Here is a 14,039-nt window from a genome sequence, read left to right on the forward strand (position 1 = left end):
CCTGAGTGTCTGCCTGCCTTCCCTTCCATGACCACAGTGCCAAGGAAATGAAGCTTCATTTGACTGGGAGATATATTTACCAATACCTGGAAGTGTTCAAGAGGCTTGGATGGGGCATGGAGTAGCCTGGGATAGTGGAAGGTGTCTCTGCCCGTGGCAGGGGGTGGAACAAGATGGCTTTTAAGGTTCCTTCCAATCCAAACCATTCCACAATTCTATGAAGTGATGCAGCTGATCAGGTTTGCTTTTGGCTTTGTTTCACAGATGGAAAAAACCCAGATCTGCTGAGCTGTTGAGCAGGTAATGAAGGAAACTCTGTGCCACGTGCCTGCAGCCTCCAGGACACTGAATGGGGTCGCTGGGGAGGAAGATCCTAAATCCAGCAGAAAACACTACAGTTCCGTCTGGACCAGCAACAGCCAGCCCACACTCCCTTTCATTTTTTTACTTGGTAATGGGGACCTGAGGCCAGGCTGCCTCCCTCCAGAGGAAGGCAGGATGTCCTCTGCAGATGAGGCTCACAAAGGTGGGAAGCTGTTCAGAGGATGAGGACATGCTGCGCTCATGGACCGCGCTGCGTCCAAGGATCCCAGGCTGCTTGGAAGCGCTGCAGGAAACCTGAAACACCAGTGCTGCAGGGATGGCTGTGGCCTCTTCCTCCTCCTCCTCCTCCTCCTGGCTCTCCTCCACCCCAGCAGGATGCAGGAGGGAGTGCTGGGCTGGGGGAAGCCAGCGAGCACATTTTTCAAGGTGTCAAACCACATCTAGGCTCGTGCTTAAGAATGGATTACGGGAAGTGCGCTGGACTAACACTGCTGGTGTAGGGATTAAATCCCCGTGCTCCTGGCACCCAGCCCTCTGCTTGGACAGGGAGAACAGGCCAAGGCTTGTACCTGCTTCCTTCCAGCTCTGAGTTCCAGCTCCTTGGATGGAGGCTGCTCGTGTGTCCTTTGCTGTGTGCTCAGTGCAGAGTCAGAGCCAAGCCCTGGCTGAAGCTTTCCAAGAGTTTTGTCAGACACCGAGTCCCAGTCACATCAACAGGGATTTTGCTGAATGCTGTCGAAGACAAAATCCCAAATTTGCAACACCTGAGTGATGAATACTTGTGTTTGGGCAGTGAAGCATTTGGGATGCTTGGTTTCAGTTCAGGGAGTTGCACGGGTTCAGTCTGTGTCCTGTGCTAACTTGCACATCCTCCAGCATTATTTTCTCTGTCAGTCCCTTCCACTTTCATAAATACAAATGGCTAACAAACACTGTGGCCACCTCCAAACAGCTTTTATAAATTAGTTTGTGTGGGACTAGCTGGACATTTCCCGTGGCAGTTTATTGCTGGCTCTTATCACACGTGCAAACCACAGCCTGGAACCACAAAATCATCCAGCAGGAAGAGTTTGTACCACACCTGGCACACCCAGAACAGCAGCAGGCACCACTGCTGCTTCCAAACCCTGCCACAGTCACCCTCGTAGGGCTGAGATGGTTTCTGAGTCAGCCCCTCATGAGCTCCAAGACCCAGGAGCCAAGGATTGGGCTGTGCAAGGTGCCCGAACGGGCTGGGAATGAAAGGGGTGCCCAGGGGCTTCTCCACCTCCAGTGCAGCTGGCAAGGCTTCCCCATTTCTTCGGATCAGACTGAATTTGGGACATTTCTTAACCACGAAGTCAATAAAAAACACTTAATAGTTTCAGAACAGAGGAGGGAAAAACCCCAAACAAACACGAGCAGTGGCATGGTAACTGCTTCACCTTCTTGGTATCTGCAGTATTTGCTTTTATTCTGAGCATTGTGGTTGAGACCAGTTTCCTCCCTTTGCATCAGCTTCAAGTGAAGACTGATCCTTTGTAGAATGAACAGCCCATAATACTGGTTTTAGCTGTGCTTCTGTAACCCAACCTGGCTTAAATGAAGTTTATTTACATACCGTGCTCGATACCTTTCAGAAAATCTAATACTTAAAATACTTCAAAGGTCTACTTTGTACTGGAGGTGGGACAGCCAAGACTGTGGTCTGCACGTATTGCCACATCCCAAAGGCATTTCAGGGTGGAGATATTTGTCTATGGACTTAAAAACAACCCAACAATAACCCAATCCCCTTCAGACTGCATTCAAAGCAGCACAGAGCAATCTGTGGAGGGCTGATCAATCCTCTGATGTTTTTCCTCAGTCTAAAAGGAAGCAGTGGCTGGGGGGGTGTGTGCTATGTAAGTATAATATAAATATAAATATAAATATAAATATAAATATAAATATAAATATAAATATAAATATAAATATAAATATAAATATAAATATAAATATAAATATAAATATAAATATAAATATAAATATAAATAATGTTTTAATTTTATAATATATAAAAATTCAAGGAATTTTTTGAAACAAACCATCCAAGCCCTTGTGTGGAAAGGGCTTTAGCAGACTTCATCTTCACCAAGTAAAACATTAAAGGAAATGTTCTAACTTACAGCACTATACATTAATGCTCAGCAATGTAAAGAGTTTAATTGCCAGTTGCTTTCCCACCATAAATTACGACCTGCAGCTAATGGAAAACCTTCCTCCAGACCTATTTATGCACCTCACTCTCATTTCATACTCTCACATGGATGGAAAGAACAGCAAGGCAGCCTGGAGTTGTCTGAAGTCCCTGCAAATGGGCATGTCCTGAGAAAGCAATGAACGTTGCAGAATACCACGTGTGTTTGGGACAAGTTGCTCGAGCAGCTCACCACGTATGCAATATACTCTGCAGGTTTTAAGATTGCTTATATTTGAATTTAATAATTAGCCAGTCAATGTTAAACCATGCTGCCACTCTCACACAGCTGTTTCCTCCCCAGGAAAGGGCACCTCCTTCTTCTGGGGGGGAAAAAATGTCACAGAACCATGGAATGGTTTGGGTTGGAAGGGATTTTAAAGCCCATCTAGCTCCATCCCAGAGAAAGGGGCAGGTGGCTTGAAGGAGGAAGAAAAATTACCCATCAGAGGGATGCAGAAATGCAAGGTGACATTTGGACCTGGGTTTCACTGCTCTGCATCTGGGAGATGCTAGTTAGACACAAACCCAGAACAACAAGCCAGGGTCCCAACCACTTTCCCAAAGGATTAATTAAGGAATCCTCCTCCCAGCCCCCATTCAGAAAAAAAAAAATCTGGCTGGAAACTAAGTAATAGCAACTGTTTACCCCATTAGAGCTCTGCAGTAAGAAAGGACAGCCTCGCACAGCTTCCCACAACTTTGGGCAAGAAAAACATCTTCGTTGTCAAGCAAGAGCCTCTCCAGTTTTATTGATGGAGACAGAAAGTGCCAGAGAATGAGAGCTGCTGAATCCAGCCTCTGATTAGCAATTAAGCACTTGGAGAGGGGCAAGGCCCTGGGCACAGCGTCCTCCCCACTGATTCATAGAAAACCTTCTCACATAAATTAGCCATCCCTGTGATTTCAGTGCTTGGGTTTGCTCGTGACAAAGGAGCCTCACGGGGCTCTGTGCGGACACCAGATCCAGCCTTTCCAGCCTGAAAATCCGGGGGAAGGGTTGCAGATAGACCTGCACCTCCCTCACCACGCGTGGACAAGCCCCAGGGTCACAGGGAGCCTCCAGGATGCCACACTGCATTGGGCATGGTCCCTTTGGCCTGGGCTGTCACCAATACCAAGAACAGGATGGGAGACAGGCAGGGTCCGTGCACGGTTCTGTGGAGCTCCCCGACTCCCTGCTCCAGGCCAGAGCAACCTGGGCTAGTGGCAATTGTTGGAATAGGGGGCTGGAATTAGGTGAGCTTTAAGGTCCCTCGCAACCCAAACCATCCTGTGATTCCTCGTGCACCACGGGCTGGGGTCCAGCCTCGTGCAATGCTGTGACATACCGTGGCATGTAGAGGAGAGACCAGATCAGGTATTTTCTCCACAAAAGGAGTTACAAAGAACTCCAAAAGCTCTTCACACCAACAGCCCATGTCCCTGGTTGAAATCTGCGAGGAGGCTGAGCCGATGGATCCTGCCCACACGATGTGCCCAGAGAGGTTTGCAGAACTCATCTGACACTGCCGAGTCCTTGGCTTCCCCTCCACACCTCCTTCCCCCACAAAAAGCTTCAACTGCAAAGTCCTGGTCCTCGGAGGCACCGCTGGCTTTTATCAGATGGCAACAATGAGTACATCATGAAATCATTTAATAGTTCTCATTAAATGCCTTGCTGGAGAGCAGCCCTGATTTATGGACACTACGCCGTGGGTATAAATAAAGCTGCAGTTTGCCAGTAACACAGCTGGTCAAGAAAATTAATGTTTTGTTTTCCATAACCTTTGTACTCTCCCCTTCCTCCGCTACTATGGCAAAGCTCGAGGCGTGTAACTCCATCGCCCCGGGGAAGAGGAGACACATCCAAGGGCTCGCAGGGGCTCAGCCCAGCCTGGAGATGCAGCTCTCCCAAGGGCAGCCCGGCGCTCCGGCCCTCCCGGAGCCACCGCCCTTACACGTGGATGCACCTCCCTGTTCCAAAACAAAACCCTCACAGGCAGCCTTGCCTCTGGTGCTGGACGTGTTGCTGGAACAACACTATCTCGCCTGAGTTCAGCTCCAAGAAACGCCGATATATTTAGCACCGCCGCATAACTTTCCATCCTTAGAAGCCCAGTATTCCTTTTTCTTTCTGTGGCCAAGGGAATAGGACAAAAGCCACTCAAACCAGATGCACATCCGTCTCCAGAGGAGAGGAAATATGAGGCTGCTGTGACACAGGACAGTGGCCAGAGACAGTTTTTAATGCTTATATTAACCACGGCACCTAATCCTAAGCAAACACTTCATCAGTTGCACAGTGGGGTTTTTTTTTTAAAAGACCTTTTAGTCCCAGTACAAGGTGTTCAAGAGCGTGTGACTGAGCACAGGGAAAACTGCACTTCCAGGCCAGGCAGATGTTGAGGAGGCTTTAGGAGAGAGTAATTTTAAACCAGGACGAGGAGCAGGGCTTTGCAATCATATGGTTTGCATCTGGAATTTACAGGCATGATAATTTTATAACCCTCTCCTTGCAGTGTTAGAGAAGTGCAATATTCTTTGCTGCTGCAGGGACAGGCCTGCAGGAAACATCCTCCTACATCTGACACTTTAATGTGGCCCTGAGCCTGCACCCTGTGCTGTAAAAGAGGCAGTGGGGAGCTGGCAGAGCCAGTGGAGTTCAAATGGGCACTCGTATTACACAGCCTTTAAAACATGAAGTCTTAAAACTGACCAGTTTACTTCTGCTCCCAGCCAGGCCTGTCATACCTGCTTGATTTTGTATGAGTATATATGATCTTTTCTTCATAAAAGTCGCTTTCTAGTGACTTCACGTATTTCTTTTCTGGTTGAAACCAAGAAACCTCTTACTCAACCAAACCATTTTTCATGTGTACATAATACGTGAGGCTGCAAAACGATTGCAAGAAGAGACTTTCGGGGCAGGAGGACTCAAAGCACTGAGACAGCTGAGAACGAAACAATGAGAAAATCACCTCAAACCATAGCAGGAAATGTGGGAAAGATTAACTTCTTTTTAAGAGTAATATTTCTACATTTCCACAGACGCAGCCCCAGCACAGTCCCAGCTGTGTGCATATTCCAGGCACTAGCTGTACATGGACTCACAATCTGCCCAAAACCAAACCTCAGCTATCATCAGGCTTAGTTTAGCCACATATTTGGCCTCTAAACACGAAGAAATTAAGAGTTTTTCCTTGGGAGGCAACGCAGATTTTTGCAACCGCTATTAGGTTGCAAACATTTGAAAGTAATTGCTAATGCACAAGGAAGCTGGAATTGAGGAGAATTTTCCCCAGGTTGGAGATCAGTGCTGGTTTCCACTCCAACAGCTATTGAAGTCACTCAGGCTCAGTCCAACATGCCCTACACAGATGTCAGCACTATCCTCAAAACAAGGACACTCACAGACACATACATGCATTTGGATGTCTATTTCTTTGTAGATGGAGAAAATTTAAGTTCAATTACCTTCCTTTAAAATGATACATAAAGCAGGAAGACAATTTGTTTCAATAGGAAAAATTTATCGGACTAGTTTCTAGGGTGTATTTATTCACAATATAATTTTTTTTGCTAGGGGATGGATTTAGATGAATCTGACCTAAAGACCCTGTCTCTTCTCTCCTACTAGTTCATGTCTTGATAATCAATAAAAATTGAATTTTTTTCTTGGAATGTAGTTACGTAAAAGTACATCAGTTTTGCAGAGGTCATTAACTCCAGGGTTGCTACTGAGCCGCAGGGTCTCCATGGTTGATCTTGGGCTGCTGCAGGTTCCAATCCAGTTTTTCTTGCTATGAACCTTTGTTTCAATTTATTGCTCATTTTGGGCTTGGAGAGAGGCTGGGAAGGAACAGAGGACATGGAGAACCTACTTTTGCTTCTGACACCTCGGGTACATCACTTGGCCTTTCTTGGTTTCCACAACTGAAAAATGAGAGTAACAACACCTTGCTCCTTTGTGTGAGCACCACAGATCTTCCTTAGGAGAAAAACAGATACAGAAGAGTGAGGCGTTTCCAAACCCTCCAAGATTAGGCAGGGAGAAGATTCAGAGTGATGAATGAATCTGTGGCCAAAAAGGGAGTGGATCAGCCACAAACTGTTTGGGACGATGCCCTGGCCAGCTGGGAGCCAGAAATGGACTTTGGCATTGACTTCAAGAACTTCAGAGTTTGACCTTCTACATTGCAGGACCTGATGTGTAAACCAGAAATAGCAGGATTTCTATCTTCCCATTCCCTTTCACCAACATGGATTTTGCAGCCCTTAAGGACAGACTGTGTCTTAACCTAAGGTGTTAAACTCAGTTTTGGTAGGAACCTGGAGAAAGGCAGTGAAACAACCTTGCAAGGAACACAACCAGCAATAAGAGGAAGAAGAGTGAGAGAAAATAAGGAGGAGCTGTTTGTGAGTCAGCATTGAGCCCCTCTGGGCTGAAGCAGCCACGGGGTGTGGGCACAGAAATTTCAGTGATAAACTCGTATATAAAGGACGGGATAAAGCCTGGTCACTTCTGAGCAGCTTACTCTGACTTGAGTGGGAATTGCTCCCTTGCAGCTGAGAGCAGGAATTGTCTCTCAGTGTGTAATGATCAACAAGAGGGAGGAAGAGCCTTCTTAGAAGATCATCACAGAAATGATCTTGATAACAGCGGTCCTCAGAATTCAACTGATAAGCCCCACTCGTGATTGCATTTCTGCCAGAATAAATATAGAAATTCAGGTTGTTGGCATGTGTGCAAGAACGTTCACACAAAGTTTCTACTGAATGTATACACAAAAGCAATGGCCCTGACTTCCTTCCATCCATGCCCATGGAATCACAGGATTGTTAAGACTGGAAAAGACCCCAGGCAAACCCCTGGCTCAGCAACACATCAGGTCCTTCCCCCTGGACAAGGGAGATGGCAGCAGCAACTCCTCAGAGCAGGTATTTACAGTCACTGCCCCAAGGAAGGGAACTGCTGCCAGGAACTAAAGGTAGACAGTCATTCCTTGCTTACTGTAAATATTTTGCGGCCAGTAATTACAGCCTGGTTCAATCCTCCACACTGGGAAAAGCTCGCTATTCCCCAGGCAGGGGCAGTCCAACTGTGACTGCTTCTTCCAACACCTCCAGATTCCTTCTGGAGTTCTTCTGGAGTTCTCCAGTTTCCAAGGGACCACGGCCAGCAGTCTGACTGTCCCTGAGGGAGGTGGCTTTGGCCCTGAACAGGCTGAGCACTTCCTGCCCAAACAATAGAATCCCAACAAGGAGCCGCTTCGGGAAGAGTTAAAACGAAGCATCCTGCTAACGCTTCAGTGTTACAAATATTTCCACTTAAAATAAATTATTCAGGAGATGTCAGCCTCCCATCAGCACCATATGAGCTACATTTTTAATAGTTCTGTGCACTGAACACGTTCTGTCATAATATCAGTGATGCTGAGCTGCGAGACGAGGAAGGGGGAAACGCCGTGAACATGAGAGACGGGGCTGCTTCCTCTGCAGGGCCACGAAACACACGTCGCTCCAGGCAGAGTGGAGAGGAGTCAAACAGACAGAAATAATGCACTGACTTCAGGAATCACAGCAGGAGCCTCTTCATTTTCCCTCAAAAGCACTGTCCTACCTGATGGATAATTCACCCGCCACCTTCCACTGTCTTAGATCTTATTTGTTGTGAACGAATCCACTCTGTGCCTCCATCAGATTTTTCCAAACCTAAGCTGGAATCAGCGCCTACCTTGAAGTCTTCCAACTTAACAATGAAGAGTGTTCTGCTCCATGTCTCCAGGTATAATAATAAAAGAAAGGAGCACTTCTCTTTGCCTCAGATGTTAAAATAACCACCTATCTGTCCACTGACCCATGTATTCATTTATTTGTCCAAATCTCAATCCTTCTATCTCCCATCCCTGTTTCTCTTCCCCAGACTGGAAGAGGACCAGACTTCCCACAGGAAAGCTGTTTGGGGTAAGTAACCCAAGAGCAGAGTCTCTTGTTCTGCTCAGGGGAAATGGGCTGTTGAGGAGTGACCCCAAATTCCCACCCCTCTTGCTTCTGAATAGGAAAACAACTTTGCCTTCAGTGCTGCAGCTTCAGCTGGTTCAGCTTTCAACTGAGCAAGGAGACACAACGAGCCACTGCAAGGCTCTTGCAAATCAAATGAGAGAAAAGGGATGGGGATGTGGGAGATCCACAGCCTGTTCCTGCAGCATTGGGAGGCACATCAAATCCCAACTTCTGAGGAGCAAACACCACCTTGTGTCTTTTCTCTTACAAATGACAACAGCTGCTGACACAAGCGGAGCAGCACCTCAGTAGGTCTGGTTTGCTTTTAGGCTGAACCCAGCAAGGTTAATTAAGGATGTTTTACTAACTGGTTCTCCCCAGACAGACTTAGATTAAGAGATGGCTGTTCAGGCCAACAAGGCAGCACATGGAGGATGGGAGAAAGGCCCAAGGTTTGGCAGGAGCCGAGGAGAAAATGCAGCCTCTTGTTCACAGCTCAGAGGTTCCGATGAGCGCGAGGCGTGAAATCCCTCTGGATGCCCTCACACACTCCCACCGCTCACCCCACACCTCCCTGGGACTTGAAAGAATCCTACAAAGCACAAAAATGCTGCGGTCAGTCCTGAGTGGGCCCGATGGCTGAGCAGCCAGCAGAGAAAACCAGAACGTGCCCAGGCTGGAATGAAGAAAATCCAAAAGCAAATATGCCGAAGGATCGCTCGCAAGAGTCGAGTCCCCTGGGGAGTGGCAGGATGAGCCTTTGCCAACACGGTGGTTTTCAGCCCAAAGGAGAGCTGAGTGATGCCACTGACCCACTGAAGGGCACTGAAGCCTGAAGGTGCAATTGAACTACAAGCTTGGAGCAGCAACGCTCCTGCCTGTGTGAAAAAGAGAATAACAGCCGCAGCAACAAGGCCAGAGCCCCATCAATTTCCCCATTTTGATTTATGCCTGCTCCCTCAGCTGTAAAACAGCTTAACTCCACTCACCTAGGGCAGATGGGTTTCCTCTGCCATGGCTTTGTACCTCGTAAACTTGGATGCAAGGAGGATGAGCTGGCCCTGTGGTGAGCAAGAGAATGCTTGGTAAAGGCCCATCTGCATCCTGGAGGGAATCCATCATCCAGGCTGCAGCACACAGGATACAGGAGCGGGCTGGAAGTCAGCTACAGCGTGGATGCACCAAACATTTGGTGGAACAAGGGTAACGAGAGCAGGAAGCCTGAGCCTGCTTGTCCAGACACAGTGATTGTAACAGTGCCTGTCCTTACAGCGTACAATGCACGTTCCTGCAAGACTGTCACGTGCCACGTGAGGAGGGACATCTGAGGGAAATACTTTCCTTTGGATACCTGGGATCCCATCAAGTGTGAGGTGAGCAGAGCACCAGGATGGAGGAGCAGCTGCTGTTTTTTTGGGAGCAATGCTGCCCAAGGTATCAGGGAGGTCCAGTTCCCTTCTGCATCTCCTACTCACCCCATGGAAAAACAGTTTATCTAACGTCCACAGAAGAAACACTGATCTTTCCCAGAAGTACTGAGCAGTGGATCGGTACCAAGATCTACCACAAAGAATTAATTCTGGGCCAGATCCAGTACTGGTTACACTTATGGTACCTCCAGCAGGAATTGCGCTCTTTTAAATGGAATTTCTGGCAAGGATAAAACTGAGCCCCTGCATTACTCATCTCCCTGAGAAAAGCACATTTTTAAGTGCCCTCTGGAAAGATGTTCCTTGTCATGTTACTCTCCATCCACTCCAGCAGTCCCACTCATTCCCTGGGAGGCTGAACAGAGTTCTAGGTATTTCCAGACCTCGTCTGTGTTAACAAGAAGCCAACCACAGCGCAGCAGCCAGAGGTACAAAAATGCAGTGACCTTGGGAATAGCAAAGACAGACCCAAGCCAGAGCAATTTGTGTTGTTTTGAGCCAGCCTGGCAGTGGCTGCACTAAGAATGCACAGACTCGAATGTGCAACATGTGTTTGCTGAGAGTAATAAAGCCTGAGCAGGAAAGCTGGGGCTGTTGAGCCTCCTTCCCTCTCTTGGCAGCCTCAAAACTGCTTCTGGTTTTTGACTTTGGGGGTGAGAGCACGATCAAACAGGTGGGCTGAGAGGTGAGCAAGGGTTTATCCTGCCATCTGTCCCCAGAAACTGGGTGTCAGAAATGTCCGGCAGTGATGGAAGCAGCAGAATTCGGGAACATCAGCAGAGTTGGGGTCAGGTCCAAGCTGCTGCCCGCTCTGGCCAAGCCCTGTTTTTTACTTAAACTCCTAAAATCAGTTGCTACTAACCCCCTGAGCAGCTTTTTTCAACACTGTGAAACACTGATCTGCTCCAAGCATCCATGTGATGGCTGCAGCAGTGGCCAGGAGTGGGGGCCACCGAGGGGCCCAGGCAGAGAGGGCTCCCCTGGAACACCCAGACCTGGGTGAGTGCTCTGCAATCCCAGGAGATTCTGGGGCAAAGCCAGCCTGGCTATACCCCGGGGAGCTAACCCCAGACAAAGCCCTTCTGCTGGGGAGCAGGAGGATGCACAGGTTCAGGTCCTGCCCAGTGCATGGGGCTGGCCATGTGGGAAGGGCTAAGGTAACCACAGTCCCAGGCTTGTTTACCCCAAGCATTAGAGAGGGATAGTTTGCTGTGAACACACTGATCAATATCTCCCAGCTGCCAGTTTAATCAGGATTAAGTGAGCAGCTATTAATTCTGCTCTTTTCCAACAACATTTAGCCACCATGTGAAAACATTTCTTCCATCACAAACAAATTAACCTTGATATCATCTATCCAGGCATCTTAAAGGGACTTAAAAGAGAAAACCCCAAATCAAAACACTAACAACAAGGGCCAAGACCAATAATCTGGCTTTAATTAGAAGTTTTCCATCTCACAGCTCCATGAAGCAGCAGCGGGGGTGCTTGCCCAGAGCCAAGGTGTGCTTGGCCTGGCACACGGAGCTGGGTGTTGAGACAAGGCTGGATGAACACCTGCAAAGTCACTTTATGAAGCGTTTAGAGCCCTAAAACATCGTGGAGGAGCAGGGAGCAGCCACTAGGTCCTCAAAACCCCTTCTGGAGCAATGTCAGAGCAGAGACACCTCCCCGGGACGTGGCCAGACACAGGTGCCCCCACGGCAGGACGGGTTTGACTCCTGGGGCGCCGTTCTACCACTGACAAGGCAAACCCCACAGCCCTGGAGCTCCCAGCCCTCGCAGCAAACTGCAGGAAACGCCTGAACAGCCCGACTGGCACGGTCTGCAGCTCACCCACAGGCACTGAATATTTTTATACGTGCAGGCTGCTCTGAAACACATCCACCTTGGGCGAGGGGTGGCAGGCGGCCACCCGGCACGGCGCGCGGCCGCGCATACAAACACGCCGCAGCCATTCAGCCTCGGGATTGATCTCCCCGGGGCTAAAGATGACAGATGCTCCCAGATCCACGAACAAACGGCCACGGCACAGCCGCTCTGAAGAGCCAGCTTCTGCTGTTTTGTCTCCCTTCTCCCTAAAAAGTCTCTTGTTCTCATCCACGGGGTGACTCATGGAGGAAGAGAAGGCATCTTAGGAAGAAGGGGAGCAGGACACACAGAAGCCCAGCCCCGAGGTTTGTTAAAAGCCCTTTCTCTCAGCTATTCTGCACATGGCAAAGGCACCAGAAGTTCTCTGAAAAAAAAGAAAAAAGGATGACAGACGGGGCTGGACTTTCTTTCCAAGCTTCCTCTGAAATCACACTTGGCACAGCAGCCGCGGCCTGTTGAAAGAGCATGGGAACGTGCGTGGCAAGAGCTGCTCTCAGGTTGGAGCTCTCTGGGCTTTTCTAAGCCATCTGGGCTCTGATTTAGCTTGCAAGTCTGTCAGTCCCAAATGAAAAGTCAGCTCCTAACCCAAGGGTTCAGCTCAGGGTCGACAGCTGAGGAGTGTCTGAAGAACTCACTCTTTAATCCTCCTGGTTAACAGCACTGGGGAAAGGCCTTTGCCACTGCCGAGGAAAACTCACCTGATCCTTTCCCATTTCTCAACTCCACTGCCTCATCTAGCTGGAAAAAATTCTGCTGTTTCCCCTCTGCTGGAAGAGGAGGGGGAGACCAAGTGCAGGCAGAGCTCAGGAGCTGATGATTTTCACAGTGCTGGGTTACACAACCCTTCTTCCAGCCAGCAGAGCAAGGCAGTGCTTGAAAGGCTGATGCTCTCCCTCCAACCCTGAAGTCCCACCTGGATTAAGCCTCCTGCTACTATTCCCAGGTGAAAACCACCATGCCCAGGTGAAAACCACAATGCCCAGGTGAAAACCACCATGGCCAAGTGGTGAGCAGCCTTAGCTCAAACAACTCCAGGGCAAGCCCCATCTGCTGCAGATCCTCATTCTTTACGTTACTCCAAAGCTTTCTGAGATGCAGGGACATGTGTCTCCCTCCTTCCCCAGGTGGATCCAGAGAGGTCCTCGAAGAAGGGCCAAATTTCACCAGGACTCACCAGCTGGTGTGAATTCTGCCCTCTTGTAAGCCACACTGACCCAGCCTTGGGGTGGGGAAGCACGTCACGAGCGGTGACAAGTCTTTTCAGGGCAAACCTCAAAACTCTTTCATTGCAGAGCTCAGTTTCCTTCCACACAAACCATCTCTGAATTGCAAAGTGACACCCAGCCCTGATTAATAGATGTGTGGCTCCGGGCCTCCACCCTCCCCACTTGTGTCAGGAACGACGCTGATATGAATTCAACTGAGGAGCCATTGTTCAGAGCAGGCCACGTTAAACCGTCTTTCATCCAGAAGAGCAGAGATTGGAGGGAGGCTGGCACACGGCAGAGCAGGTTCAGATAGCACTGAAGGTCAAGCCAGCTCCACTGTGGAGGGCTGGAAGCTTTCAGTGCCAGGTAGGATGGTGGATAAAATCGCGCTCTCCAAGGACTGGGTATAATCCGGGTGGCAGCCGTTACCCAGCGCTGCCTCTGGGAATGTTAAAATGAAGCTTTGCAGCGTTTCTTGAAAGATCTTAGAGAGTTTTACAAACATCAGGGAACCAAATCTCTCGGTGCTCCCAGGGTGCAGCACAAACCGGCTGGGATAACCCACCGAGGCAGGTCTGAAAGTGCCAACGACTCTTTCATTTGTTTTACTGAAAGGGAAACTGAGGCCCCGGGGGAGTCGAGTCAACCTTCCCTAATTTGAATGCCTGATGTTAGGCAACTCATCTGCATGAAGAAATAATTTATAATTTCTACTACTACTACTTTTTTTTTTTTTTTTAATCAGATTAAAGTATTACAAGGTTGATCCCCTTCCAGACAGCTTGGTTGGCTGCATTGTGTTTCAACACTTGGATTTTTCCCACAAAAAGACGACCACTATGTTGCAGAAATTTGATCATAGGCCTGCACAGGTTTAAACAGAGAGCCTTGAAAATGGCAACACCAAGTAAGTTTTTCCCACAAAACCAAAAATTTCCCTTGAATATTAGAGCTGATAGATAAAATATACACTTACTACTCCATAATTAAGAAAGCCTCTGC

General features: G+C 48.6%; 1 protein-coding gene across 3 annotated transcripts in view; it reads right to left on the bottom strand.

Moving 5' to 3' along the window:
• LHPP (phospholysine phosphohistidine inorganic pyrophosphate phosphatase) overlaps positions 1–14,039 on the bottom strand; it is a 71,190-nt gene that overhangs the window by 10,720 nt on the left and 46,431 nt on the right. Inside the window, exon 7 of one of the 3 annotated variants that reach the window (XM_066190758.1) lies at positions 9,517–9,588. The exons of the other annotated variants lie outside the window; for them this stretch is intronic. Within the exon in view, the coding sequence (XP_066046855.1) occupies positions 9,517–9,588 (72 nt within the window). The remainder of the gene's footprint in view (positions 1–9,516; positions 9,589–14,039) is intronic. 3 annotated transcript variants of the gene reach the window in all.

This window comes from Chamaea fasciata, unplaced genomic scaffold (assembly GCF_029207755.1).
Source record: "Chamaea fasciata isolate MVZ Bird 193981 ecotype frontalis unplaced genomic scaffold, bChaFas1.0.hap1 SCAF_9, whole genome shotgun sequence".
Classification (NCBI taxonomy): domain Eukaryota; kingdom Metazoa; phylum Chordata; class Aves; order Passeriformes; family Sylviidae; genus Chamaea; species Chamaea fasciata.